This window comes from Panthera uncia, chromosome F1, assembly GCF_023721935.1.
Source record: "Panthera uncia isolate 11264 chromosome F1, Puncia_PCG_1.0, whole genome shotgun sequence".
NCBI classification, from domain to species: Eukaryota; Metazoa; Chordata; class Mammalia; order Carnivora; family Felidae; genus Panthera; species Panthera uncia.
In genome coordinates, this window is record NC_064813.1 from 40264950 (window position 1) to 40290713 (window position 25764).

Genomic DNA, 25764 nt, shown 5'->3' on the forward strand with positions numbered 1-25764 from the left:
GACTAGGGTTTTAGTTGAAAAAAGTCTATGAACTTCATTTTGATAAAAAGGGGTCCCCACCCATTGAGTTCCCTCATCTTCGCCTCCCAGACTGAATACCTAGGCAGTAGATCACTCCGCTGGCCACAACTAGTCCAGCACCCTCCCGGGCGGTTTGCATATCTCCCAGCATGCTCCACTGGTCAATGTTTGGGTCATACCGCTCCATACTGGTATGACGCCTACTTCCATCAAAGCCTCCAGACACGTAGATCATATCTGCTCAGAATGAATGAATCACAGACTATTAGAGGATGAGAGATTTCTTCTTTAGTTTTTTATGTTTATTTATTTTAAGGTGGGGGAGGGGCAAGAGAGGGAGAGCCAGAATCCCCAGCAGGCTCCATGCTGTCAGCACAGAGCCCGATGTGGGCCTGAACTCACAAACTGTGAGGTCATGACCTGAGTCGACAGCAAGAGTCGGGCACTTAACTGAGTGAGCCACCCAGGCACCACGAGGATGAGAGATTTCTATTCATTCTTCTCCTTACAAATTCCCCACAAGTCCTTTAAATGTTTGGGAACAAAAACAAAGTGTTTTTTCATGAGATAAGTCAATTAAGTCTTAGAGATAAGGAAGACATCAGAGTTAAGACATCTAAAAAGAACGGGGTAAGATGGAATCCTTGAAAGCACTCAAAGACTTCAAAGGTGGAGTATGCAAAAATATAACCAGTGCCAATTCTCCACTCGGCACGCTGGAACTTGATTTACCAACTCTGTGGTCAGTGTTGAAACATTCATGAATACTGAAAAGCTTGGGTAACATTAATATTTCCCAAAGCAAAAAGGAATATTTGACCTCATGCTCCTGCCAGACAACAGGAGAGTTATGAACCCTGATCCAGCCCCAACAAAACGGAAACACTGCCCTGCACACCAAGCATACCTCCTAGGGTGGTGGCTCCAGCAAGGCCTCGTCGGACATTCATAGGGGCTACAGAATACCAGACCCCATCCTCATCTGCTGTGTAGTCTAGACATTCCACCGAACTAAGGCGGGAACGGCCATCATAGCCACCAATTACATAGATCCGGTCATGTAGGGACACTGAGGCCACGTAACGTCTCTTACGAGTGATGCTCTACGGATTTAGGAGAGAAGAGGTACAAATATTTCAGTCATGCAAATCTTAGGCCTTATCTGCTGCTAACCTTCCTGTTTTTATCTATGTACCTCTCCTTCTTCACTTGTCACTGTGAACCCCTGGGGCAGTAGTTCACCCTCAAGTGGCCTCCAAACCCTCTTGCTTGTTGTGATGCTTTTAAAGATGCAACCCTTATCCACATCTGCCTCTCTCCAAGGCTTCCAAAAAGTTTAATGTCTTTCCATTATCCAGTGTCTGATTCCTTCCTGTTCCACTGGGCTAAAGACTGTTATCTTTCTATAAAGTAGAAAAGTAGCCCCAACTGCTAATCAAAGGGCCAGGATTCCAATATCCTAAAAGTTAGGAGGACTGATTAAAAGATTTCCATGTTCTCAGAACTATTATTGTTCATCCAGCACTGAAACAGAGACATACAAAGGGAGAAAGATATAAACTTCAGACTTCAAGTGAACATTAGTTCAATTTAACATAATTTAACAGAGTTCAGCTTAACAGAGCATGACAATGGAGCATGCTGGGAGTTACACGGACAGCTCAGGAAGGTGCTGAAATAGTGGTGGGTCAGGTAAGTTTAATTTCACACAGGGCCATTGATATTTCTCCTCTTTTGGAACGGGGGGCATTGATATTTCTGAAGTCTAATCTTCTAATCAAATGGTCAGTAACGATGGCTTGATTAATTGATTTTGAACCTACCATGTACATGACACTATTGTAAGGAGCATCTTACTATTACTAGGCTTTGCTACTTTTAGGGCTGGATTACATATGATCTAGAGTCAGGGACTGAGGACATTTAAACTCTTTCCCAATGACTGGCTCCACCATTACTCACTGGCAAAAAGCTCCACTCCTGAGTCTTGGGGTCATATTTCTCTACCACGTCGATGGGAGACTGCTGGCTTCCGAAGCCCCCAACCACCAGAAGCACTTCATTGGCTCCTGAGGACAAAGAGAGAAAAAGATAGGTTACGTCACCATCCCAAGCTGGGAAACTACTCATAGGGAAACATAAGTAGAAACAGTTGTAGGATTTTGTTTTATGTGGCCCAGAGAAGCAATCTGAAATAGGACACTCATCATAAGGCTGCCTAACAGGAAATTACTTCTTTCTGAGGCTCTAGCTCTTGAGGATCTGGACCTCTGAAATTAAAATTTCAGGACAATATTAAACTCCAGAAGGCAAACTTGAACACACCACACCATTCCAACCTATCTACATGCCTCTGGCTGACATAATAAATGAGGTTCTAAGTGCAGGCAGGGGGCTAAAGGAGCTCCCTGCCCTTCTCAGACTATAAAACTCAAAATGGGAGTTTTTTGCAATGGGGAAATAACATTCTCCTACTAACCTTGTCTCAAGAAAGTGGAAAGTTGTGGTTTAAGGACCAAGTGGTAGGCTTTTTTTTGTAATTTTTAAAATGTTTTTATTTTTGGGAGACAGAGCATGAGTGGGGAGGGGCAGAGACAGAGGGAGACACAGAATGTGAAGCAGGCTCCAGGCTTTGAGCTGTCAGCACAGAGCCCCACACGGGGCTGGAACTCATGAACCATGAGATCATGACCTGAGCCGAAGTCAGACGCTTAACCTACTGAGCCACCCAGGTGCCCTCCAAGTAATAGATTTTTAAAATTCTCTTCCATGAACTTTTATTTTTCCAATGTAGCCAACTATATGACCATGTTCCCTACTAATTCATCACAACTGCCAGGGAATCGTAACAGGTTTTTTTCCCCCTTAAATGTTTGTTTCTTTATTTTGAAAGACAGAGAGTGAGCAGGGGAGAGGCAGACAGAATCCCAAGCAGGCTCCACACTGTCAGTGCAGAGCCCAATGTGGGGCTCGAAGCCACAAACTGTGAGATCATGACCTGAGCCGAAATCAAGAGTCAGACACTTAACTGACCAAGCCACCCAGGTGCACCATCATAATAGCAGGCTTTTAAAGAAAGTCTTTTTCTCTGTTTTCCCAAAGAAGATATTTTGATGTCCTTTATATCTTACTCTCTCCCGTAAAGCCTTCTTGTATTAAATATCTCCTCCTTTGCCTCTTTTCAAAGAGCAAAGTCTTTTGAGAAAATCCTCTGTAAACGTGCCCTACTGAAGTGCATGGAAAGAATGGAGCGTTTTGTATGATTCAATTACTAGGAAGACATTTGAGAGCCCAAGGCACTATTATAAATAACTGGACTTTAAAGAGTAAATGGAATACATTTCTTTCTTTTTAAAAAATGTATTTAGAGAGAGAGAGAGAGAATATGTGTGTACACATGAGCAGGGAAGGGGAAAAAAGAAAGGGAGAGAGAGAGAATTCCAAGCAGGCTCCAGGCTGATGGCGCAGGGCTCCAACCTACGAACTGCAAGATCATGGGCCAAATCAAGAGTCGAATATTTAACCAACTAAGCCACCCAGGCGTCCCACAAATGGAGTACCTTTAAACTGCCAAAAAACAGATGCATCCCTGATGAAGTAATGGCTCTGACAATTATCATCAGTGGCTGCTGTAATCATTAGGTGAAAGCAAAAATACTACTTTATAATGCTAAATAGGAAGTATACAACCATCACCTATGAAGTATTCTTCCTAAAAAACTGAACCCAAATCTTGAAACTTACCAAGATTCTAGTGTAATCACCAGTTTACAGATAATACAGGGGACAGAAGAACACACTAAATGACACTACATGGATACAATCAGCAAAATCCAGAATGTGGGAAATTCTAGAAGCCAAACATCTTGGTTTCTTAAATAAATTGCAAGGAAAAACCAAAGTAGGAGGGAAAAGCCTATGGATTAAAAGAGACTAGGGGCGCCTGGGTGGCTCAGTCGCTTAAGCGGCTGACTTCAGCTCAGGTCATGATCTCACAGTTTGTGAGTTCAAGCCCCGCATCGGGCTCTGTGCTGATGGCTCGGAGCCTGGAGCCTGCTTCAGATTCTGTGTCTCTCTCCCTCTCTGCCCCTCCCCCTCTCGCAATCTGTGTCTGTCTCTCAAAAATAAAACAAGCGTTAAAAAAAATTTTTTTAAGAGATAAAGAGAGACAAGAACTCAATGTAACATGTGGACCTTGTCTGGATCCTGATTGGAGAAACTTAAGTGTTCAAAAGCAAAAACTAGGGAAATACTAACAGGTATTTTTATCTGATGAAAATAAAGAACTGGTTGTGTTTAAGGGTGATAATGGTGTTTTAGATACATCTAAAATTTTTTTTAATGTTTATTTATATTTTTGAGGGCGGGAGGAGGGAAGGAGGGGCAGAGAGAGACAGACACAGAACCCAGGCAGGCTCCAGGCTCTGAACTGTCAGCACAGAGCCTGATGCAGGGCTCGAACTCATAAGCGGTGAGATCATGACCTGAGCTGAAGTCTGACACCAAACTGATTGAGCCACCCAGGAGCCCCGATATATTTTTAAAAAGCTCCTTCTTTCAGTGATACGTATAAAAGCATAATATATATGGATGGAATTATATCCTGAGATTTCTTTCAAAATAGGCCATGAGTTGATAACTGTTGAAACTGGGTGATGGGTACAGAAAATCATTATATTTTTGTTTCTGTATATGTTTGAAATTTTTCTTACTATCCCACACATAAACCATGAAGTTTAACCTCATTTAAGAGGACACGTGTCTTGTATACTTGCCAAATAAAGTTAAATGGACCCTTTTCCAAGGTGAGCCAGTAAGCAAGTCTCAGCAGTCAGCTCCTTTCAGAAAATCAAAGCCTTTGAACAAAGAGTCTTTTCATATTATGCTTATTTTATTTGTGCATAAAATTCCTTCAAGCTGGAAGAGGCCAGGACCACAAAGTATTTGTTTCTTCCTTGGCAGCACTATTCTCCTATTTACCCCTTTCTTACAGTACTGCTTCTCTCCCTCTGATTTTAATAGAGAAGGCAAAAACAATTCTATTCACACACGTTTCCCTCTGTAGGTAAATAGGATACTAGTGGATGATATCTGTATGGCTAACACAATGAACATGCTCCACAACAACTGAGAGGCATTTTCTATGCTTTGCGCATTTAAAAAATTCCCACTGATTTTCAGCTGTAATTCCTGTTGCTTTATGTAATTCCCAGAAACAAAGAAAACAAAAGCCTAGTATTATGCTAAATGAAATAAGTCAGGCAAAACAGATACCATATGTTTTCACTCATATGTGGACCCTGAGAAACTTAACAGAAGACCATGGTCGGGGGGTGGGGGGAGTTACAGAGAGGGAAGGAGGCAAACCATAAGCATCTCTTTAAGCACTGAAAACAAACTGAGGGTTGGTGGGAGAGGGTTGCTGATGGGGGAGAGGAGAAAGTGGGTGATGGGCACAGAGGGCACCTGTTGGGATGAGCACTGGGTGTTGTATGGAAACCAATTTGACAACAAATTATGTATTTTAAAAAAAGGCATTTTTAAACAAAGAACATACTCATAAAAATGAGTTCGGAGTTTCATTAAATTCTAAGTTCCTCAAATGCTTAAAAAAAAAAAAAGCCTAGGGGAAAAAACCACTTCCTTGATAATATTTCACTCAGGCAGCTTCTGAAGGATGGGACATAGAAACAGGTAAGAAATACTTAGATTATGTTACAAAACCCAGAAAATTGACAGTGCTTCCTCTTAGCTGAAAGTTTCTCCATAAACATGCTGGGAACTATATGTTTACAGTGGAACTTGGACAAATGTATCAGCAAGAGGCACTCAGGGATTTTATGGTTCTAAATGCCTGGGGTCCTAGACCATTGGTTCCAAACGTCTTTGTCATGAAGGACTCTTCATTATTTTCCCATGACAGATCTTGTGTGTGTGTGTGTTTTAAATGTTTTTATTTATTTTTGAGACAGAGAGAAACAGAGCATGAGCAGGGGAGGCACAGAGAGAGAGGGAGACACAGAATCTGAAGCAGGCTCCAGGCTCCGAACCGTCAGCACAGAGCCCAACACAGGGCTCAAACTCACGGACTGTGAGATCACGATCTGAGCTGAAGTTGGATGCCCAACCAACTGAGCCACCCAGGAACCCCTGGGTTTGTTGTTTTCTTTAATGTTTATTTATTTTTGAGACAGAGAGAGACAGAGCATGAGCGGGGGGGCGGGGGGGAGAGAGAGAGAGAGACAGACAGACACACAGACAGAATCGGAAGCAGGCTCCAGGCTCCGAGCTGTCAGCACAGAGCCCAATGTGGGGCTCGAACTCATGGACCGTGAGATCATGACCTGAGCCAAGTCGGACGCTTAACCCACTAAGCCACCCAGGCGCCCCAGGTCTTGTGGTTTGAAACACTGTCTACCGAGCTGCATCTAAGTAATGAACTTGCTGGTACTGCTGGAGTTACATGTAAGTACCAACAGAGCTTTTGATAAGTATGAGAGCACCAGTGTTTTCACACTGAACAGATATAATCTTAATTTTTTTTTAATGTTTATTTTTGAGAGAGAGAGAGAGAGAGAGAGGCAGAGTGTGAACAGGGGAGGAGTAGGGAGAGAGGGAAGCACAGAATCCGAAGCAGGCTCCAGGCTCTGAGCTGTCAGCACAGAGCCCAACGTGGGGCTCAACTCACAAAGCATGAGATCATGACCTGAGCTGAAGTCGGACACTCAACTGACTGAGCCACCCAGGCGCCCCTGAACAGATAGGAGTTTAGTCTTTATTTAGACTGTGTAGCTTTTTTTTTTTTTTCCAAAAAAAAATGTTTATTTTTATTTTTGAGAGAGGGAAAGACAGAGTGCATGTGTGAGCAGGGGAGAGGCAGAGAGAGAGAGAGAGAAAATGAATCCCAAGTAGGCTCTGCACTGTCAGCTCTGAGCCCAACTCAGGGCTTGATCCCTCGAACTGTGAGACCATCACCTGATCTGAAACCAAGACTTGTTCACTTAACCAACAGAGCCATGCAGGTGCCCCGAAATGCCAGTTTTCTTTCTTTTTTTAATGTTTACTCATTTTTGAAAGGCAGAGAGAGATAAGAGCACAAGCATGGGTGGGGCAGAGAGGGGGACACAGAATCTGAAGCAGGCACCAGGCTCTAAGTTGTCAGCACAGAGCCTGATGCAGGGCTCGAACCCACGAACTGTGAGATCATGACCCGAGCCAAAGTCAGACGCTTAACTGACTGAGCCACCCAGGTGCCCCGCCAGTTCTTTTCTTTTTTTTTTTAAACTAATGTTTATTTATTTTTGAGAGGGAAAGAAAGAGAGTGAGAGCAGGGGAGGGGCAGAGAGAGAGGGAGACACAGAATCCCAAGCAGGTTCCAGGCTCTGAGCTGTCAGCACAGAGCCCGACATGGGGCTTGAACCCAGGAGCCGTGAAATCATGCCCTGAGCCAAAGTCAGATGCTCAACCAACTGAGCCACTCAGGCACCCCCAGTTATTTTCTTAATACAGCATTGGGAGGTTGCTAGAGTGAAGAACATGAACTTAAAAAAAAAAAAAAAAAAAAAAAAACCTTTTAATAAAAATTATAAAATTACTTTCTGAGGCTTAAAACAATTTATATGGCCACCAACATATAAGGCCAATTCATATATATGCCAATTCATTCTACTTTCTGTAGCTGGATATTGTTTTTTTTTTTAATCTCTGGTGCTATGGTAGGCAAAAAATTGTATTTATTGTTTTAATTCTTACTTTATTACTAATAAGACTCTATTAGTGATTATGTCGCATTTCCCCCCTTATATTTAGTAGTCAATTGTACCTCCCCCTCTGTAAACTGAACACTCAAGTCTTTAGCGTTCCTCCCATGCATTTTTACTGAGCTCTTTACATACAAATAAATTTAACCCTTTGCTGTGGTTGTAGCAAATCTATTTTCCTAATGTGTCTTATAATGTTGCGCATTTTCATTTAGTCAAATACACTACCTTTTCCTTTGTGGTTTCTTGTATTGCTTTTGCCTAGAAAGTCTTCCTCTCCTGGAAGAACTCCAGTGTTCTAATGTCTTCGGACCCTAACTTGGGGACCACTACTTTAACAATCTAACTAATGTGAAAAGAGCTAGTCTAAGGATTGACTGGAAAAAAGCCTGTTTGTTCTTTGCCAATGAATGGGGGTGGGAGGGACTTGTTAGATTTTTATCTTTCCAACGAGGAAGATAGGTCTAAAACACCTGACAGGGAGTGCCTGGCTGGTGCCTGGCTGCTCTTGGTTTTGGCTCAGGTCATGGTCTCACAGTCTGTGAAGTTGAGCCCCATGTCAGGCTCCGTGCTGACAGCACAGAGCCTGCTTGGGATTATCTCTCCCTCTCTGTCCGTACTCGGTTCACGCTCTCTCTCAAAATCAATACATAATCAATCAATCAATCAATCAATAAAACACCTGACAGAAACAGTGTGAAAAAGCACATTAGTAAAACTGAGGCATCTTGACAATGCCATGGTCATTATTTGTGGGGGGAGGGATTAGGAGTTGTGTGTGTGCTGTGGTGTGATGTTAGAGGAATACAGCAGACAGACTGCAAGCTTGCTAAAATAACACGGTTCAGAGACTACACTGCCATACGTATTGATCTTTAGCTCAGAAAAGGAGACTGTGACAAATTAGGAATTGCAATTTCCATTATGTCTTCTGTGAGAAAGTAATGGCTAAGAGGTAAATAACTAAAAGAGAATCCTCACACATGATTTGGCAAGCTATTTTTATGTAGCTGTAAATTTAATTTCCTTATGCTGTATGCAGAAGAGTTATCCTGGTAGCTGGTTTAGCAACCTCTATGAATAGAGATGGGCAGAAGACATGATAGGCAGGAACAATTTACTTCCTAAGGCGCTGATAAGGAGATGCTAAAATAAGAAGAGGGGCTCGTGGGTGGCTCAGTCGGTTAAGCATCCGAGTCTTGAGTTCGGCTCAGGTCATGGTCTCAGTTTCTGGGATCAAGCCCTGAGTCGGGCTCTGAGCTGACAGTGCAGAGCCTGCTCGGGATTCTCTTTCTTCCTCCCTCTCTGCCCTTCCCCCACTCGTGTGTGTGTGTGTGTGTGTGTGTGCACGCGCGTGCGCACACGCGCTCTTAAAAATAAATTAAAAAAAAAAAAAGAATCTAGTTGGAGTGCCTGGGTGGCTCAGTTGGTTAAGCGGCCAACTCTTGGTTTTGGCTCAGGTCATGATCTCACGGTTCATGCGTCTGAGCCCTGATAGGGCTCTACACTGACAGCACGGAGCCTGCTTGGGATTCTCTCTCTCCTGTCTCTCTGCCTCTCTTCTTTCTTGCTATCAAACTAAATAAATAAACATTAAAAAAAAAAAAAGGGAATTGGAAATGGCTTCAGAATTTCTTTTCTGGAACTTCTGAAAAATAACCTCAAAATTATAATGGCATGTAGAATCCTAATCTTTCAAGATCAGGGCAATAAGCAAGTTCTCTAAGCAGGCGGGCACCTTCTCCTGCCAGTACAGAGAAATGCAGAAAATGTATCTCCAAAAAGTCTTCTGGTTTGCTCGTTCACACAAATTTTCATTGGCTTTAGTTCAATTTAACAAGCAGCTAGGAAGTGCTATTGAGTACTCTCTGGGACACTTCTGGCTCTGCAAAAAAGAAATGTTATCTTCTGTATTGGAAAGAACCTCAGTGGTTTGAATTTAACTCCCCTGATATACAGAAGAAATGGTAATCCAGAGAAGTTAAAGGACTTGTCCAGATTCAAAAAGCAAGTTACTAGAGTAATAGCATTGGGAGTCGAAATCAAAGGAAGCAAAGTGTCTTTTCTTTGTACCAGATGATTTCCACTATATACTGGCTCACATAATATTGAAAGAATATCTATTTTTATTATTTTTTAAATAACAAAGGTAACCACACATGGCAATAACACAGAAGTATATAAATAAAGCAACGGTAAAAATATTCCCCTGCAATCCCATCTTGTTAAAGGTGTTTATCCTTGCATACATATCCTTTGTTTATAATCATGAAAACATATACATATATAGTACATATACAGGAGTTTTTGCCTTTTTTTCCCCAATGAAAAGTACCCCCAACTTAGTATATACCCAGTTACTCTGTCCAGCTACACATGTCTGACTCAATGCTTTTAATAGTTTCATAATATTCTATGCTTCAGTTGTACTATAATTCAGTCAACCATTCATTCTTCTTCAGATGGAATTCAGGTTGTTTCCCTTTTTTCCTGGAAATATTTTTTTTTTTTTTATTTTTTAAAAAACGTTTTATTTATTTTTGAGAGAGAGAGAGAGAGAGAGAGAGAGAGAGAGAATGTGAGCTGGGGAGGGGCAGAGAGAGGGGGACACAGAATCCGAAGCAGGCTGCAGGCTCCGAGATGTCAGCACAGAGCCTGATGCAGAGCTTTAACTCACAAGCAGAGAGATCATGATCTCAACAGAAGTTGGATGCACCAGAAGCTGGATGCTTAACCAACTGAGCCACCCATCCTGGAAATATTTCTATAGTACAGATTCCCAGATGGGACATAAAGAGTATTCACTTTAAAAAAAAAAGTTTATTTTGAGAGACAGAGAGAGAGAGAGAGAGAGAGAGAGAGAGAGAGAGAGGGAGGGAGAGGAAGGGAGGGACAGAGAATCCCAAGCTGGGGGGGGAATAGGTTCTACTCACATAAATGGGTTAGAAAAGAGCTTAGGGTGGAAAGTCACCACCACAGGGTGAAAGCGCCTAAGGTTAGCTAGCCAGATTCTGTAATGGGATCAGGAGCAGCTTGTTATATCACCTGCAGGAAATTACTTCCCATCTAGTGCCAATGTACCTTGCTAACAAACTCCACTTGCTCCCCCAGACCCTTTGCTTCTTACCCACACAAGCTAATGATTACTATCTGATTGTTTTCTTCACGTTCACCACGTGCAAGATCTTGAGCGCTCAATAAATACGGAGATGAAAGCCCTGTTAGGGGCTCTTGTCTCCTCCCGGGCAATAGCCTCTTTTGTATTCAATTCTGCATCCGCTCTCTTGCTGGAAAAGAGAGAACTCCAGACTCATAGTTTGCAACACCAAGCAGGCTCTGCACTCTCAGTGCAGCCCGATGTAGGGCTCAATCCCACGAACTTTGAGATCATGACCTGAGCCAAAATTAAGAGTCAGATACTCCAGTGACTGAGCCACTCGGGCGCCCGGAAATATTTTTAATATCTTCCACTTCAATAAATATCTTATTCTAAGGGGCGCCTGGGTGGCTCAGTCAGGTAAGTGCTGACTTCAGCTCAGGTCATGATCTCATGGTTCATGACTTCGAGCCCCGAATGGGGCTCTCTGCTGTCAGCACACAGCCCGCTTTGGACCTTCTGTGCCCTTCTTTCTCTGCCCCTTCCCTGCTTGCACTCTCTGTCTCTCTCAAAAATAAACAAACAAACAGACTTAAAAAATACCTTGTTCTAACCTTCATTTCTAGACCTGGTAATGAACTATATTTTCAAATGTTCATTGTTCGCTTGTATTTCAGCTTCAGTGGGCTACTAGAAGTCTTTCATGCCAATTTTCTATTGTGTTGGTTTTTTTCTTGTTGATTTATATGGTTCCTGGGGTGTTGTTTTTTTTTTTTTTGGTTTTTTTTATTTTTATTTATTTTTTTTTTGAGGACAGTTCACACACAATGCTACATGAGTTTCAGGTGCACAAATAGTGATTTGACAACTCTATCTATACATTATGCTGCACTCACCACAAGCACGGCTACCATCTGGGTATGGACTTTTTAGTTTTGTAAGATGAAAAGAGTTCTAGAGATTGGTTGTAGAACAATGTGAAAAAATATATATATACATTAAACGTTTATTTATTTTTGAGAGGGGGCAGGGGCAGAGAGAGAGGGAGAGAATCCCAAGCAGGTTCCGCACATCAGCAAAGAGCCCGATGCAAGGCTCAAACCCATAAACTGTGAGATCATGACCTGAACCAAAATCAAGAGTTGGACACCTAACCGACTGAGCCCCCCAGGCATCACTGAACTGTACACTTGAAAATGGTTAAGATGGTAAATTTTACCACAACTAAAAATAGAAAAAAAAAAAAAAAGGCTCCCACCCAAAAATTATACAAATATTTTCCTCTAACTTCTAATATTACCATGGTTTTTCATGCTTAGTCCTTCAATCTGTCTTGTTGATTAGTACATATCCCTGTATATAGTATGAGATACAGACCACATGTTGTTATCCTGCAGGAATTAGAACAGTATCATTTACTACTTCTTCTCTGAGTCCCCTTAAAAAAAAACAAAACAAAACCCCAAACAAAGCAACATCTCTGGGTGGTAGGATTATGGATGATTTTTATTTATTTTTTGCTTCTCTGTGTTTCTAAAATTTCTATGTTGACATATGGTACTTATGCCATCAAAAATATAGGGGACGTTGAAACATTATTACAAGATGTTAACTAACTTGGATTTAAATTAAAAGCATATATATAGGAGACAAATCATCATTCTACTTAAAGCAATCAGTGAACAGCTTAATTATAATTTAATACCTTGGCAGGCCTGAGTCCACAGTCAGGGGAAAAACAGAAAGCAACAAAAACAAAATGCCACCCCATATATCATTTATAACCTACAACAGCAAAATAGGGAGGATAGGAAACAGAAATAAGGTGATATCTGAGTCCTACCACCCGTCGGCTAAAATGTCAGGCATCTTACATACACTATCCTGTTTAATCTCCGTCACAACAGTGAGGTAAGATGCTCGGACCCTCACTTTAGAGGCAGAAGCACAGGCTCAGACAAACTGATACCTTACCCAAGGCCATACAGCCTGTCATTGGTGGGGCTGAGATCTGCACCTAAGCCTCCTTGCTAAAACAACAGCTAATGTGCACAGCGCTTGTTATGTGCCAAGAACTCTTAACCCTTTTACGTCCATTACTTCATTTACTCTTCAGAACGACCTCTGAGGCGGGAGCTGTGATGATGCCCACTTTACAGAGGAGGCAACTGACGCACAGGGAGGTTAAGTTTCTTGCCAAAGTTAATACACCTAGTAAGTGGTAAGCTGGGATCTGCACCCACACCGGCTCCGGAGTCCAGGCTCCAGGTCCTTAAGTACTACATGTCACTCCTGAACTTTATACTATGCTGCTGCCTTTCCTTCCTCTTTTCATCCAGAATGAGAAAACTACTACTTGGTATTTGAAATAATTTCTAATTCACAAGACTCCAAATATCTTGAAATCATAACCTGCATAATATTTGACAATTTAGAAGGTGCTTTTACACACTCGATTCCATTTAATCCTCCAAATAGTTACGGGAAATAGATAGGGAAGGTATCCTTGGTTTATAGTAGAGCTCAGGGTGGCAAAGTGACTTGTCCAAGGTGACACCCTTTCTAAAAGGTTAAAAACAGGCCTAAAACAGGTCTTTGTATTTCTTACAGAATGTTCTTTTCAACTACATCATGCCACCTGGCAAGGGGTAGCTGAAAAATATCCCTCCTTCTGCCAAGATGCCAGCTTACCTAGACGAGCCCTCGTCCTGGGTCCCTGCATCTGACTTCGCAGTTCAGGTCTCAGATGAAACTTCTTTGCTTCATCAACTAGATCCCTGCACTGTAAACTACAGCGGATGAAAGGCTGAAATACAGCAGGCAGTAAAGTGAGCCACAGGGGTCACGTCTTTAATATTACGAGTATAAATGGCACACATAAGAATTCACTTCTTGATATAGAAAACCAGTTTCTAAAGCCCTGTGGTTCCAAGAGGGCTGCTGGTAATAACTACGCTGCTGGTTTCCAGAAATGATTAAAAAAATTTTTTTAATAGACAGTATATTATTACATGGTTCAAAAATCAAACGACATAAAAAGATATACTGAGAAGTATTCCCTATCTACCTCGGCACTGGGCAGTAACTATTTTAATTAGTTTGTCTGTACATCCTTCCAGTGATTACACAAACACAAGTATGTAATAGCTAACAAAAATTTTAAGGGAAAACCAGAAGGCTACTGTTAATTCCTGGGATGACAGGAAGAAGTAAATCTTGTCTGAAATAATTTCCCAAATGTTCACAACACTGTCACGATGCCTAGGTCTCCCCTGATGGAGCTCTGTACTGGGCAGCTCTCCTTCGTATCCTAATTTACTCCACATCCTTCTTCACTCTACTCTCTGGCTTAGAAGACTGGCCTACGTGAACTACGTCGTAGGGTCCCCATGCCCTCTGACTTCTGGCTCGGCTCAGCCAGTGAGGAGCCCTAGAGGAGCTCAGAGGGAGAAGGGGAGTGAGGCCAGGTTCCCCCACTCCAGGGTGAGTGGTGAATATAGGATTTCAGTCTCCTGAGTCTGACTCGAGAGGCTGGGCTGTGAACCACAAAATAAGGAAATAGACACAACGGCAATATGAATTGTTAGAAAGAAATTACAAATATGAGAAAGTGAGTTTGACATGTGACACTAATCAGCCTGCAACTTTTCTAATGTGAACTGGAAAACTGTGTTTGTAGTTAACTCCCAAAGAGGTCTGAGGCTGGGCCAGAGGAAGGAATGCATTCACTGACCTGGGCTTTACCTATGTGCTAAACAGCAGTGTTTGCCCAAAGTACAGTCTAGGTAAACAGGTGATACATACGGTGAAAACATACCACACACAAAGAGCTTGGGTTGGAGAAACGCTTTTATAAATAAACACCGTAAAAAAACCAAACAAATAAATAAATAAAAATAAATAAATACACACAGTATAACCCAAATTCATATAAGAATGCATCAAATTACTTTGGTGTTGGGTTTCACAGGAGGTCAAAAATAAAGACATTTGATAAGCAAAGCATCTTTTTCGGGGCAATTTGGAACAATTTATGTTTGATGGAGAAGGGGACAACATTTGTCATCTGATGTTGCTTACGTGAAACACAGGGGCACAGCAAACAAAAAGACAAGAAAACAGAAAATTAAACCATAGATTTTCATTTCCAGAAGGATAACTTGCCAACCAATTATCTGGAGACCACCTAGCACCATCCTCTCTGGCACTCCTAGAGACGCTAACCAGGAGACTCTGTGCCTACGGTGAATAACCAATTTGAAGTACGTAATACTAAGCTACAAGAGATACTCATGGTTTTCGATCCCGTGTGTTTTGCCTGACTTACCTCAGCATCTATGACGTCTGTGATGTACCTGGGGGTCAGCAGGGGCATCCGGACGTACTGCAGCAGGTCAGGTAAGGATTCTTCTCGCTCCTTTTTGGCGTGCTTCACCCAGTTGATGACAGCTTCAAAGACTGGCTCCTCAGAATCCACCTATAAACGTGTAATTACACATCATGGAACTGACTCTGCCTTTCCAATTTTCTCACAATTTCAAAAAGTAACCGTGCTTACTTTCTCCTTCCTGCTCCCCATCCCCTACCACCATTATTTCCTCTCTTCCAGAAACAGCTAAGCTCTTGGGAAGACAATCCTTTTCAGACACGACTCATTAAGACCAGCAAAAGAACTGCAGTCAAACTGGGTTTAAAAAAAAAAAAAAAAAAAAAATCAGATCGTGCCTAATAAACCATCAGTTACAAGTGGGCTTTTACTTCAGAATTGTTTCCATCCATTCCTGAATCTTTTTTTTTTTTAATTTGCAAGACAGAGAGAGAGAGAGAGAGAGAGAGAGAGAGAGAGAGAATCTTAAGCAGGCTCCAGGCTTAGTGTGGAGCCCAACACAGGACTCAATCTCACGACCCTGGGATCATGACCTGAGCTGATATCCAAGAGCTGGACGCTCAACTGACTGAGCCACCTACGTGCCCCCTTTCTGGTCATTTTTGAAAATTTGCAGGGGGAGGAGGAATCTGTTGCCCTATTCAAAATTTGCTATATATTTTTTAAAATACGCTCTATGCTCAACGTGGGGCTTGAACTCACAACCCTGAGATAGAGTTGCATGCTCTACTGACTGAACCAGCCAGGCACCCCCAAAATTTCCTCTTTTTTTTTTATTTTTTTTTTCCATCAAAGCAGCTTTTATTTTTTTTTTTATTTTTTTAATATATGAAATTTATTGTCAAATCGGTTTCCATACAATACCCAGTGTTCATCCCAAAAGGTGCCCTCTTCAATACCCATCACCCACCCTCCCCTCCCTCCCACCCCCCATCAACCCTCAGTTTGTTCTCAGTTTTTAACAGTCTCTTATGCTTTGGCTCTCTCCCACTCTAACCTCTTTTTTTTTTTTTTCCCTTCCCCTCCCCCATGGGTTTCTGTTAAGTTTCTCAGGATCCACATAAGAGTGAAACCATATGGTATCTGTCTTTCTCTGTATGGCTTATTTCACTTAGCATCACACTCTCCAGTTCCATCCACATTGCCACAAAAGGCCATATTTCATTTTTTCTCATTGCCACGTAGTATTCCATTGTGTATATAAACCACAATTTCTTTATCCATTCATCAGTTGATGGACATTTAGGCTCTTTCCATAAAAAATTTCCTCTTAAAACAACTTGTGTTTATAAGTGTTGTCTAACGACCTCCAGGATTGCTCCCCAACACCTCCACCCAAGCCTGTGAAGCAGAAACTTCTCTTATATCATTATGCTATAATGCTGCAGTTTCCAAAGAATTGTCAATTAGCATCTGAACAAATACTATTTATATATATATAAATATATAATTATATTTCTATATGTATAAATATATATAGAAATATATAATATATATAATATAAATATTATTTACCAGGCACAATGCTTTGAGATGATATATGTAATTAATCATTTGGGGAACTTAGGTCTAAGCTTACATGTAACAAATTGCATAAGGCACAGCCTAAAAAACCTACATTGTATCCCTGCAAGAGCACTACATCTACTAACACCTAAGACCTCCCCAAGACAGACACCTACATATAGGTCCTGTGCCTCCTCCACCAGCGCCTAGAACGCATCTGTTCTGAGACCTTTCAGAATGTGACAGTGCCCAGACAGAGACACCATTCTGTGAACTTTTCCCAAGAACTGAAAATGCAGACGTTTCAGAACGTTCATTCATTGGATGTACCAAAAACCTACTACGCGCCAGGCCCAGTGCTGGAAGCTGGTTATACACTGGTAACAAATGAGACATGAACCTTGCTTTTAAGTGGGGAGATAACAGGTAAGTTGGAAAAACGAACAATGCCACTTTGTCATTCTGTACTATGTAGGAAAAGTACAGGGGCTATGAGACAGAATAACACGAGATTTCCTAATTTAGGTTGATGGGTCAGAAAAGGCCTCCCTGCAGAAGAAATAGATTTCAATATGATGGGTGAGTAGCAATTAGCCACGAAGAGTTAAGAGAGTGCTCCAAGACAAGCAGGAGAGCACATGCTGAAACCCTAAAGCTGTACTGTCCAATATGGTAGCCACCAGCTACGTATGGAGATTTATAATTACATTAATTAAAATTAAGTGAAGGGGTGCCTGGGTGGCTCAGTTGGTTGAGTGTTCAACTCTTGATTTCAGTTCAGGTCATGATCCCAGGGTTGTGGGATGGAGCCCGGTGTTGGGCTCCGTGCCCTTCTGCTCCACTCCCCTGCTTGCTCTGTTAAAAAAAAAAAAATTAAGAGGGGCGCCTGGGTAGCTCAGTCAGTTAAGCGTCTGACTTCAGCTCAGCTCATGATCTCACAGCTTGTGAGTTCAAGTCCCGCATCGGGCTCTGTGCTGACAGCTCGGAGCCTGGAGCCCGCTTCGGATTCTGTGTCTCCCTCTCTCTCTTCCTCCCCTGCTCATATTCCGTCTCTCTCTCAAAAATTAAATAAACGTTAGGGGCGCCTGGGTGGTTCAGTCAGTTGGGCGGCCGACTTCGGCTCAGGTCATGATCTCACGGTCCGTGAGTTCGAGCCCTGCGTCGGGCTCTGTGCTGACAGCTCAGAGCCTGGAGCCTGTTTCAGATTCTGTGTCTCCCTCTCTCTGACCCTCCCCCATTCATGCTCTGTCTCTCTCTGTCTCAAAAATAAACATTAAAAAAAAAATTAAATAAACGTTAAAAAAAATTTAAGTTAAATTAAAAACTCAGCTGCTCAGTCACACCAGCCACATTTGAAGTGCTCAACAGCCATGTGTGCCTAGCAAACTGGACAACACAATCTTAGAGCAAAAAGGAAAACAGTTTGAGAAGTGATACAAGGCTGGTGTAGTAGAAGGAATGAGGCAGGGGAAGAATGGTAAAAGATCAAACTGGAGAGGTAAACAAGGGCCAGATCAGAGAGAGCGTTAGAAGACTGGAATTTACTCTAACAGCAATGGGAACCCATGAAAAGGTTTCAAGCAAGCTTGGGATATGATCATATCAATGTTCTGTAAAGATCACCCTGACTAGCATGGGTAGAACAGATTAGAAGGGCCAAGAGCTGGGACACCAGCTGGCACATTAGGCAAATGGTGATGGGTACTTAAGCCATAGCAGTGGTGACTGAAATTTATGCACCAAATTTATAGGAGGTGAAACTAATTCAGCCTGCTGATGGATTAGAGGCAGGGAAGTACACAGAAGGGTGCCCACAATTTAAAAAAAAAAAAAAATCTTTTTAAAGACAAGAATGACAAGCTAACAGTTGTAAACAGCTCCATGCTAGGCTCTAACACATTCTAGGTTTAAATTAGATACATCAGTTTATAATGGGGTTTTTCAATCATGAGCAGCGACCCTTGATCTTACTGAAGAGAGAATAAACTAGACTTGCAGAGAAACAGCTAAACTGGGAGGAAAAAACCTTCACATTAATGTTTCACTATGGAGAAAAATTTCCCCATAATAAATTTTCAGAGAACTATTTTATGTATCAGGCACTGATATTCTTTTTTTTTTTTTTAATTTTTTTTTAACGTTTATTTATTTTTGAGACAGAGAGAGACACAGGGGAAAGGTCAGAGAGGGAGACACAGAATCTGAAACAGGCTCCAGGCTCTGAGCTGTCAGCACAGAGCCCGATGCGGGGCTCGAACTCACAGACCATGAGATCATGACCTGAGCGGAAGTCGGACACGTAACCGACTGAGCCACCCAGGCGCCCCAAGGCAATGATATTCTTAATTTAATGATCAGAATGACCTCATGCACTAAGTAGGACTATTACCTACAGAAGAGGAAACTGAAGATTAGTGGTTAGGTTAACACGTGCCACACAGCCAAAATAAACCCCACCCTGATTCTAAAGCCCATGTTGTTTTACATACAACATACTGCTTCTGTGTTAAGTAGGATCGTTTTATATAATTAAGAAGAAGTATTAGCTGGGGAGTCAGACATCTGGTTCCTCTTTCTGGCTGGAATACAGAAGAGAAACAATGTGCCACTTGCTGTCTTTCCAGAAAAAAAAGACAGTCTTTACAGACACTGAGGGAAGAGTTCTCAAACTCTTTTCATCTGAGTTTCTGAATAAAAAAGTTTTTTGCTCTCCCTATTCCATTTAGTTTTATTCCAAAGTATACATAGTTCTATGACTACATATGACTTCTGTAACTGCTTGCTGATTTGGTCAATTAGAAACTAACTAGGCAACCAGCTCATAGTTTCATGGAAAAGAACAGAATCTGGAGCCAGACTGCTCAGATAGGAGGCCTGGCTCTGCCACTTATTAGCTCCAGTATGACGCTTACCCTCGAAGCATCAGTTTCTTTCTCCGAAAAATGGGGACAGTTTTGACAACTACATAAGATAAAATATACCAGGAATGGTGCCATTAAAATGAAAAGTCCAGAGTATAGTAATTTTTTATCTGTTGTGTTCACAATTGGATTGCTGGCACCCGGAACCGTTCTGGGCACAAAGTGCCCAATAAATATTTAATAAAGGAAACCAATAGTAAATGCTGAGTAAGTTTTAGCAATTTTGTTATGTGCAGTGAACTTTAAGTCTATATCGTTCACGCTATTTACTGCATTTCCTAATGCATGGTTAAATCAAGAAAAATCAAGATATTCTAGCAAATTACCAACTTCCCAAGTCTGAAGAATGTGCCATTTGTCTACACCTGGCATTTCAGTGGATGGACACAATGTTCCACCACAGCAAGAGTGAGAACAAAACTTTAGCAAATATTTGTCTCAGTAACACTTGTAACACCAGCTTCTCTGGGCTAATAGGTCAAACTGGAAAAATGATTCCTCTTTATTTTGGAAACAATGTCACCAATGTACCTTAATAAATTTTCCCTCAGAAGTCAGTAGGGGAAGGCAAAAAGAAAAAGTTGGCTAAAATGTGATAAATATTCTTAAGATCTTATTATAGTACATGAAAATTCTAGTTTTAACAAAATAAATCAGAGAGCTATCATTTGGTTTATGAAAGTAAATTATAGGATTTCTTTAGCAAATTTCTTCTACATCATTTATTTTTTTAATTTTTATTTATTTATTTTAATGTTTATTTAGTTTTTTTTTTTATTTTTTAAACATTTATTTATTTTTGAGACAGAGAGAGACAGAGCATGAACGGGGGAGGGTCAGAGAGAGAGGGAGACACAGAATCTGAAGCAGGCTCCAGGCTCTGAGCCGTCAGCCCAGAGCCCGACGCGAGGCTTGAACTCACGGACTGCGAGATAGTGACCTGAGTTGAAGTCGGACGCTTAACCGACTGAGCCACCCAGGCGCCCCAATGTTTATTTAGTTTAGAGAGAGAGACACACACACACACACAGAGTATGAGCAGGGGAGGGGTAGAGAGAGAGAGGCAGAGACAGAATCTGAAGCAGGCTCCAGGCTCTGAGCTGTCAGCACAAGCTTGCCACAGGGCTCGAACTCACAAACTGTGAGATCATGACCTAAGCCGAAGTCCGATGCTTAACCAACTGAGCCACCTAGGCACCCCCAGCTTCTATAGCATTTAGAATATTAATCAGATTTTGATTCCTTCCCAATATATCTCTTGTTTAAATTGAGGTGCCACTAACTTCCGGGAATCCATTAATTCAAAATTTATCTGAGCAGAGTGGGAGGAAAACAAATGAACTCTTAGCCTTCCTAGAGAAGTGAATTTCTCCTGACGAGGGGGAACAATTGTCACTCTAATTGTTAGCCTAACTACAGACCTCTGTGCAATAAAAACTCTGCTGGCTACTGGCACTATGACTTAGCATCAGGATTACCTAAGATCCTTCTTGCTGGGCCAAGTGACTGAACCCTTGCCTGTGCCCAGGTGGCTTCCCCTCTGCTGGGTGAAACACAACTCCTTCAAGACGCAGTTCATATGTTCCTTCTCCCCACTCCCTCATTACCCCCCCCCCCCCATTAGGCACTTATGATCTGCCTCCTGTTTACGGTCTCCAACCTTTTTTTCACTTCTTTTTGATCCACTTCCTTTTTGGTCTAATTTAAATGTAAAAGGTTTATTCTTCTTTCTTCTAATTTCTTCACTTTGAATAACCTCATTATTCTCACTATATTCTATTAAGTTTTGTCCTTCTCTGTCTCTACCACTATGTTGTGAATTACTGAAAACAAGGACTGTATCTTACTCACTCTTGGAGCCATAGCACCTGCCACAGATAGTTTATTCAGAATATCTACTGCTGTAGAGTAGATATTCTCTGTAAATGTTTGTAAAATGAGTGAATGAGTAATACAGAAGTGCTCTATAGAAATCTCTTTACTTCAAATTTCTGCTTATTCCACACCACTGTCTCTTCGATAGTGACTCTTAACCATTGGGATTGTATATTGAGGAAGGTGGCTAACTCCTTCCCATAACTCCCTCCCATAAATTTGGCATAAAATTTCAGGGGTATTTAATGAAACCTTTGGAGCCAATATTGACACTTGATTAAGATGCCCTGCTACAGAAACACAGTAAATCCACCTTGCTTTTTCCTAGTTTTGTTTGTGTTTGTTTTCTTTTAGTAGGTTCCACACCCAACCCAGAGCCCAACACGGGGCTTTAACTCACGACTTGAGATCAAGACCTGAGCTGAGATCAAGAGTCAGACGTTCAACCGAGTCACCCGAGTGCCCCCCCTTTCCCAAGTTTTGTAATGTTCCAGTCTTGAAGAAACCCCAATACCAAGCCAAATTTGTACCTGAATTTCATCGCACTTGATTAGCTTTTCCACTTCTCCTTGACTTAGAAGAATGAATTCTTCATGCTGTACCACTTCCGGAAAATGCTTCTGACTAAAAACCTCAGCTGCTTGCATCAGGTCAACACAATTGTGAGTTTCAGCAAAATCCCTGATACCCAGGCAATTAGAGGGGTCCAACTGACTTTCTAAGAACTCACAGCAGGCTTGCTTCACACCTAGGACAAACACAGACAATGAACACTTCAGGGTACTTGACCAGGTGTGAACTGGTTGGTCTACATTCTTGGAACGAGACATCTTCTCTACAAGGTAACAGACGAATCCTGGCTCAACACGGGTAAGGATCAAATTAGAAATTTTATGCTTAAGGAATTCAAATCCAATTTCTGTCTTGTGTGTCGTGCGACCTTCAAGCAAGGTCTTGTGTGTCTCTGTTTCAGCTTTAGAAATAAGTATAGCAAGACAAATTGCTTCTATGGACACTGGCACAATTAAACAAAACATACTCCTGGGAACCAAGCTTTTATAAAACCAATCATAATTTAACATAATGTACCTAATTTCTACTCCCTATGAAAACTTGACTGAAAGACTCTTGCCAAGGAAAAATAAGAGCTACTAACGACAACCCCTTATTTCTCTAATTGCAAAGTTCAGAGTATAAACCTAATTTGTGCACTAATGCAAAAGCTTCAATACTGTTTTTCAATCATGTATTAAAAGCAGAAAACTTTCAACCAGGCATTTAGAAATACTAAAAATAACAGAAACATCAATGCAGGTTAAGAAAGACAGTCTGGAAATAGGAAGGGGGACCACCCCATATCCTGTGAAAACATTATATACTTTCATTTTTGTGTGCCAATTTAAATTTCCAATACATAATTTACATGGCTCAAAATTAAAAGTACTAAAGAGTTTACCATGAATAACCCCCCAGCCTCCCTTTCCACCTGGCCATCTAGTTCCCTTCCATATAGGCGATGAATAGTATCAGTTTCTTGTGTCTCCTTGTAGAGCTAGTATGTACATACATGTAAGAAAATATGTCTGTTATCCCCTCTTTCATTTTTTTAAAAACAGAAAAGGCGTAAATGCTCTTCTAAAGAGCCAAATGGCCACATATGGAGAGGTTCTTTGATGTTGTGATTGAAACCTGATCTTCTGTGCCGCAGGCGGTAAACAAGAGCATCCACAGTCTGTCTCCATAATTTCCGTGATTAAGTTTACCTGATTAATTCTAAACATTTCCAAGGCTACCGTGGCATGAACAATAGCAACTTTATCATCTGTACCTTTCAGCTGAAGCAGACAGGCTGCAGGAAGCAGTTCTTGTACATTCTCCACCGTCACATGTACGGTTTCAGTGTACACGAAGTCCAACAGAATCTCCATGGTAGAAGCAGTTAAGCCTTGAATGTCAACATAAGGTTTCCCCTTCTCTGAAAGCTGAAAATTCAAAGGGTATGAAATAACAGTGGTTATGATTCCACGAGATAAAGGCAGAATCTCATATCCGAGAGCTTGAAGGGATGTTAGTATTAATGCCCGTCTTTAAAAAATTATGGTCGGGGCGCCTGGGTGGCTCAGTCGGTTAAGCGGCGGACATCGGTTAAGCGGCCGACTTCAGCTCAGGTCATGATCTCGCGGTCCGTGAGTTTGAGCCCCGCGTCGGACTCTGTGCTAACAGCTCAGAGCCTGGAGCCTATTTCAGATTCTGTGTCTCCCTCTCTCTGACCCTCCCCCGTTCATGCTGTGTCTCTCCCTGTCTCAAAAATAAATAAAACGTTAAAAAAAAAAACCCCCCCAAAAAAATAAATAAATAATTATGGTCTAATTTGTTTGATTTGTATGAAGCAAATATGGCATGTATTTGTAGCTTGTCCAACTTGGGGCAGCTGCATGCTACTCAAGAGCACACCGGGAGGTGACACCCTGGAATATTAATTTCACCAGTGAATAATTTAAAACACTGCTTTTGTAATAAAACAAACATAGATCTATTACAGGACTGAATCCAAAAGTTCTGTGAACATAGTACTAGTGTCCATGAGCTTTTAAGATAAAACACAAAATTTCAATGAGATTTCACACTTGTAGAGAACTCTGTGGCTTACAGCTCCAGACTCATGACTACTCATTATTGTTCTATTCTTCGAGTACTTTTTTTTTTCCTCCACTGTTTATTTATGAGAGAGAGAAAGAGAGAGCACAATCGGGGGAGGGGCAGAGAGAGAGGGAGCTACGGAATCTGAAGCAGGTTGTCAGCACAGAGCCTGACGCACGGCTCAAACTCATGAACCGTGAGACCATGACCTGAAACAAAGTCAGACAGATGCTTAACTGATTAAGCCACCCAGGCGCCCCCGAGTACATTTAGTAATGACCAAATATTCAGGTCATCTTAAGGGGCACTCTACTGTGACACTGGATATAATTGAATTGGTACTTTTTCTAAAGATCAGATTGACTATTTTGGCTATATTGGCTATTTTGACTATTTTCACTAATTGTTTAGTGGTATATTTAGTCCCAGAACGCATCATTGCAATTATGAGTATTGAAGAGGCCTGGATAATCATAGAAAATTGTTCGGCTAAGGGTATAAATCTTTAATTTTACAGGACAGTAAACTATCTAAAAATCGATTACCTTATGAAACTCTTACTACAACTTAACCTTAGTTGGAAATTCGAATTACTCACAAAATTCCGGTGCATTTCCATTATGAACTACACATCTTTATCATCTTTGATTCCGCCATCAGCCCAAAAGAATAATCAAAAAGTATTCTCTACCAAAGCCAAGAACAAAATCAATCCCTAACATTAAAAATAGCACTCGTAAGCAGGGCACCTGGGTGGCTCAGTCGGTTAAGCATCCAACTTTGGCTCAGGTCATGATCTCACGGTCCACGAGTTTGAGCCCCGCATCAGGCTCTCCGCTGTCAGCACAGAACCCACTTGGGATCCTCTGCGTCCCTCTCTCTGCCCCTCCCCCACTCTTTCTCTCTCTCTCTCTCTCTCTCTCTCTCTCTCTCTCAAAGATAAACACACACAAAAAATGTCACTAGAACATTGTTTTGTAAAAACATTTGTTAACTCTGCACATAGTATGTATACAAGCAGCAGAAATATATAAGTACATTTATTCCTAAAACTTCTTATTCAATAAACTATTTTCCCATCAAATAACTTAAATATGAAAATATTTCACTATCTATGAACTCAGAGCAATTTATAGTATCATTTCACACTAATATTTGCTTTACAATTTTTCAGAGTGCTTCTTACTTACTATTATTTCACCTGATTCTCACAGCAACCTGGCAAAGTAGTTAGAGGTCTGATATTATTGCCGTTTATGACAAAAAGGATCTAAGGTTCAAAGAAGTTATGTGACTTAACCAAGGTCTCTTAACTAGCAAGAGACAGATAAAACTCAGGTCCTCTTGCCTCACTCAAATGACACTTTAATTGGACCACATTTGAAGAGCATTTCAGGGCGGGAAGAGAAAAATGAAATCATCTAGTTCAACTACTTTATTTTAAAGATCAACCCAGTGAAGTTAAATGGCTGCCAGAGTTCACACAGCATTGTTAAGAGAATTGAGCCTAGGACCCAGGTCTCTGAACCCTCTCCTTTATGTCAATTACTCTTAAAA

General features: G+C 41.4%; 1 protein-coding gene across 2 annotated transcripts in view; it reads right to left on the reverse strand.

Annotated features, from left to right (window-relative positions):
- The window catches only part of KLHL12 (kelch like family member 12), a 35098-nt gene that overhangs the window by 2559 nt on the left and 6775 nt on the right, over nt 1–25764 (reverse strand). For both annotated transcript variants that reach the window (XM_049634374.1, XM_049634375.1), the window contains exons 3-9: nt 23396–23549; nt 22098–22315; nt 15206–15355; nt 13570–13684; nt 1984–2090; nt 929–1124; nt 100–258 (exon numbers count right to left, since the gene is read on the reverse strand). In XM_049634374.1, coding sequence (XP_049490331.1) covers nt 100–258; nt 929–1124; nt 1984–2090; nt 13570–13684; nt 15206–15355; nt 22098–22315; nt 23396–23549 — 1099 coding nt within the window. The remainder of the gene's footprint in view (nt 1–99; nt 259–928; nt 1125–1983; nt 2091–13569; nt 13685–15205; nt 15356–22097; nt 22316–23395; nt 23550–25764) is intronic.